We start from the raw sequence: 5,000 nt of genomic DNA, 5'->3' as shown, positions 1-5,000 counted from the left end.
TATATTTATGTATTTATCTATTTTTCACACATAAAGCCGTTTGTTTTTACAAGGCCAGATATTTCCAGTGATTCACATGAGCAATGTGTAAATGTTTGTGCTTGTGTGAGAGTTTGAGAGAGCGAGAGAGTGAGAGAATGAGAGAAAAAGAGAGAGAGGGAGCTATGTTGCTAGGCGTTGAGTCATAGCTGAAGTTTCTATTTGAATCAGCTTAAACTCTTCACCTCACCTCTGATGGAGCCCTCAGCCTTGACACTTAGCGCCATTTTCTGAGAGTTATATTATTCCCCTTCTAAGCAGGATATTGGGCATCTCTATCATCTTTGATGTGCTTTCAGGCTACGCTGAGCACAAGGATAGGTAAGCCAGACATGATGGATATTGAGCTGAATCTCTCACTATGAATCTGGCACTAACATCATCTTAGTGTCGTATGAAAATGACTGCTCTCGCCATTAGACTCTCCTGTTTCATTATTGCTCTTCCTGCAGTAGCAGGCCACACACTGCTTGACAGATGCACTGTGTGCATTTCATTACCATAACACTACTAATTACACAACAGAAATTAACCTCCAAACGAATAACGGCAATATGAATAGTCTTTAATGAGAGTGTGGTGTTGACAGCCTGAGAATGAGGTGGCCTATCTGTTCCCCGTGCCTCACTCATTGAGATGTGGGTAATTGGCACCATGAATAAGGGTGGACATGAGAGGCGTCAAACGTTTAAAAAGCTTCCCCATCAGCCGCTAATTTGGGCCCGTTCGGAGGATCTGCTGGGTGCGCTGTCTGTGTAACTCCGACTCCCACCAGCCTCCCGTGCGCTCGCCCCACTGCTAATTAATATGGCTGACTTGATGGATTTAGTGACTAGTGTCATGTGAGCTTCGGGTAAGCACCTGCTGATCGTTCGCAGCAGGAGAGGATTCTCCTTTGCTTTGATATTAGTAATCACTGCTTACAAAAGCTGCTGCTTCGGAGGAACTGCTGCTGCCTCCCTCCTTCTCTCTCTCTCTCTCTCTCTCTCTCTCTCTCTATCTCTCTCTCCCTCTCTCCCTCCTCTCTCTCTCACTCTCTCTCTCTGTCTCTCTCTTATCCACTGGCGTGGGGCCAGGCCACTGGCTGTCAGTCATGCCAGGCTCCGCCCTTCTCTGCAAGTTTGTAAAGCGAGCCGCCTGCATTACCTCCCCCCTCTCCGTCCACAAGAGTAGCTGTGACGTTGTGTGTGTTTGTGCATGCGTGCGTGCTTGTGTGTGTGTGTGTAAAGTAAGAGAAAGAGAGAGGGAAGGATTGTGTGTGTGTGTGTGTGTGTGTGTGTGCTGTGTGTGTTTGCATGTGTATGTGCCGTGGCTGCTGGGTGAAGAGGCTCTGAGCTGAACAAGCGATGGATCACTAGACAGGGAGGGAGACACTAATAATGGCACCATACATCTGAGGTAGGGAAAAACATCACCGCTGCTGCTTGTTCCTCTCTCTTCCTCCCTCTCTCTCTCTCTCTCTCTCTCTCCCCCTCTCCATCTGTCTCTGTCTCCAGATCATCTCTCTCTCTCTCCCTCTTTTACATCCCACTTAACCCTACAAAGCTACGGAGTAGAGTGCTAGTTTGGTCGCTAGAGAGAGCTAAAGGCATTGCTCAGGCACTTTGTGGGGCTTCGGAAAGTAAAAAAAAAAAAAAGCTTAACCTGATTCTCCTCTTTCCTCTGCTCTCTCTCCCTCTCCCTATCTACTGTATCTATCTCTCTCTCTCTCTCTCTCTCTCTCTCTCTCTCTCTCTCTCTCTATCTCTTTCTCTCACACACACTGACTTTCGCTCCCCCTTTCTCTCTACCTCTCTGTCAGAGGTAGGTGCAGCGGGAGCCCATTAGCACGGAGCTCCATCTGTGATTGGCCATGCCTTGGAAACAGAGAGGGAGCAGGAGAGAGAGAGAGAGAGAGAGAGAGGGAGGAAGAGAGAGGGAGAGAGACACTGCTGATGAATAATTGATGTGCATTGTGCAGTTGCTGGACAGGCAAGGGAAAGAGGGAAAACAGCACGGGTGCCCCGAGAAAGAAGGGAAGAAAGAGAGTGAAGAAAGAGAGAGAGAGATAAAACAGAGAGCTGAGAGATTGCTCAGGAGTGTTTTTCAGCCACTTGAGCCCTGAGCGCTGTGTTTCTCTGTGCAATGAGGAGAGTGAGATGAGACGTGCACTGCCAGTTTGTGGGTAAGTGTTTTGTGTGTGTGTTTGTATATTGGTATCAGTGTATATGGAATGTAAGTGTGTGTGTGTGTGTGTGTGTGTGTGTGTGTGTGTGTGTTTTCAAGTGCATGCCAGTGTTGGTGTCTGTGCTCCCATGTGCAGCGGTGTGCGTGTGGCAGGCTGCATGGTGTGTTGTGGAGTAGTGGCTTGGAGTCCCAGTATGGATCTGTTGACTGCAACTTGTCCACAGGCTTGGCACGCGGTGGGGGGCTGGGGGGGTTAGTGCTGGAGGTTCCCTGCTGTGGCTTCAAACTAATGGAATGGGAGTCCATAAGCGTGACTGGAACCTCTGAGCTGTGCACATCATAGAGCCGTAGCAGCTGACTACGTCTGACCCACTTCCTGCACTCTCTCTCTCTCACTCCCTCTCTCATCTCTCTCTCTCTCTCTCTCTCTCTCTCTCTCACTTCCTCTCTTGTCTCTCTCTCTCTCTCTCTCTGTCTCTCCCCGGTCTTTCTCTCTCTCTCTGATAGGGTCAGGATGAGTTTGATTGTCTCTAGGAGAAGCACTGACCTACTTGAGACAGTGTGTGTGTGTGTGTGTGTGTGTGTGTGTGTGTGTGTGTGTAAATATCGTGAGTCCCTTCAGCAGTTTGACGTGTGCCCAGCGACAGGCCGGCTCCAGCCACTCACCCAATTACGCTGACAGGAGCGCGGCCACTCGCTCATTCATCAGGCACGGCTCTCTAATTGCCACTGCTTGTAAGTTCACTTGCCCTGAAAGAACACCATTGAGATTGAGAGAGAGTGACACAGAGAGAGAGAGAGAGAGAGAGAGAGAGAGAGAGAGAGAGAGCTAATTACAGCAAATAGTTGTATTTACATGAGTGAGCTGTTCAATTTGCGATTGCATACCATGTGGAGTTTTGCAGACACTGTATGAGTTGCGCGGTTGGGGACAACAGAGCCGGCTGCACTGGTGCACTGGTGACACGGCTATGTGTGCGTGTGCGTGTGCGTGCTAGTCAATTCAATGAAAGTGAATAAAACACAGATGTGTACAGCATTTGTGCTGCTTCCTTTCATCCACTTGTCAGATGTGGGCTGTCGTTGCAGATGAACTTGCTTAGTGAAAGTGATTGATAATGACTGACTGACTATTATTGTGTTACATGCTCCAAATGTAAAGCACTTTGAGCTGCATTCTGTGTATGAAAGGTGCTATACAAATAAAGCTTATTATTATTATTATTATTACTATTATTATTATTATTATTATTATTATTAAGCCTCCTCTCAATACACTAGGCTTGTCTGTAGCTCACAAGACGCAGTTCTAAAGAGTGAAATGCACCTGTGAGTTGACTTGATGGAAGTGCTTGTGGATGAAAGGGAAGTGGGCTGCTAGCTGCTCTCCGTGCCCTGCTGCTTACTCACCATGAAAAAAAAAACACCTGTTGGCATCTACCTCTGCCATTTCTCTGTTTTCTTTCCTTTTGCTGCCTCACACATTTCCTTCTGTTGCTAGCCATGTTTCTCACAGTCTGGCTGGGGGTGAGACACTTGTAATGATTTTTTTTACGCCTCTGTCTAGCTCACATCAGGCTTCATCTGAGGTGATGAGGAGATTTTGAAGTGCTGGGTGATAGTGTGGCCTTGTAAGTTCGGTGCACTTGTGGTCATCGATCCGATCAGGGCATGCTCTAAACTTGGCAGTGTTACAGTAGCGCCTTGCACCAATAGAGTTAAAATGTTACGCAACGCATCCTGTAATTCACCAGCATTGGAACACATGACACAAGAGAGGGACAAGATTAGCGGGTTATACATTTAAACGAGCTGAAAACGTAAAGCGACTTAAGATACGGATGTAAGGAAATTATTTATAGTCATTGCATTGGCGATGATTAATGTTGGACTAATTGGACTAATCAGCTTGTGTTTGTCCTGCTGTTTTGTGGAGCTTTAGAGTGTGGCTACTGTAGGTTGTGTGTCCTTTTCAAGAGTCTGACAAATGTGCAAGCAACCGGGAATATTTCAGCCGAGCGCTCAGGCTGTAGATACAACCGTTTTGCCTCTCCTCTGGAACCCAATACCACTTGACTGAGATCTGCACGGCTGCCACGACACGCCGTCAGTCGCCTCATGGGGTTTTCACGCACTGACAACTGGCAAATTCTGCTGTAATGATGCTTGTTTTGGTGTTGAGAGTTTTCATTTTTTTTTGTTGCCTTGCCCCCTGCAGTAAAATGTTGAATTTAAACCCCACAGAAACCAACACCTGCAGGAGATGTCAGAGTGACTCAGGTACCCCTTCTGTGTTGTTCTCATGGCTTGTGAAAAACATCAGTGGAGAGCAATCTCCTCCTGCCTCCATCATAATCACTCCCTCCTACCCCGAGCATCCATCTCTCCTCCCCTCCACTTCTTCCTCCTCTCTCATCTCGGCGCGCTCGCCGACTCTGAGTCACTGTGGCGATGCCGCTTCTGTGCTTCTGTACAGACTGTGGGGGTGGGTGGGCGGGAGGGCCATCAGCTGCTAGGTGGGCATCCATAACTGTTTTTTGTCTCTTGATTTTTTTTTCTTTTTTTGCTAACGCATGAACTGTTTTCAGATTTAAGTACAGTAGGTATGCCCGTTTATTTGCGTTGTTGTTGTGGTTGTGTCATGTTGCTGAGGTGTTTGGCCTGCCATGGGCTGGTGGGAGCTGGGAGGGCTTCTTTTGGCTGTCTGCGCGGCTGATGGGAGAGGAGAAGCTGATGGCTGGTGTGTGCTTGGCGCAGGGCATGGCGAAGGTTCCCATGAGCCTCAGCTCCACAGG

General features: G+C 48.0%; 1 protein-coding gene across 4 annotated transcripts in view; it reads left to right on the top strand.

The window, feature by feature from the left end:
* The window catches only part of zmiz1a (zinc finger, MIZ-type containing 1a), a 116,356-nt gene that overhangs the window by 88,420 nt on the left and 22,936 nt on the right, over positions 1–5,000 (top strand). For 2 of the 4 annotated variants that reach the window (XM_076286210.1, XM_076286208.1), the window contains exon 7: positions 4,450–4,485. The exons of 1 other annotated variant lie outside the window; for it this stretch is intronic. In XM_076286210.1, the coding sequence (XP_076142325.1) occupies positions 4,450–4,485 (36 nt within the window). Of the gene's footprint in view, positions 1–1,317; positions 1,438–4,449; positions 4,486–5,000 lie in introns of those variants that run through there. One more of the 4 variants, XM_076286211.1, reaches the window with a different exon arrangement.

Source organism: Alosa pseudoharengus, unplaced genomic scaffold, assembly GCF_046254945.1.
Source record: "Alosa pseudoharengus isolate Yale_2024_CS ecotype anadromous, Long Island Sound unplaced genomic scaffold, YU_APseudo_1.1 YU_APseudo_1.1_scf_15, whole genome shotgun sequence".
In the NCBI taxonomy this organism is placed as follows: Eukaryota; Metazoa; Chordata; class Actinopteri; order Clupeiformes; family Clupeidae; genus Alosa; species Alosa pseudoharengus.
This window is presented reverse-complemented; position numbering and strand designations above follow the sequence as displayed.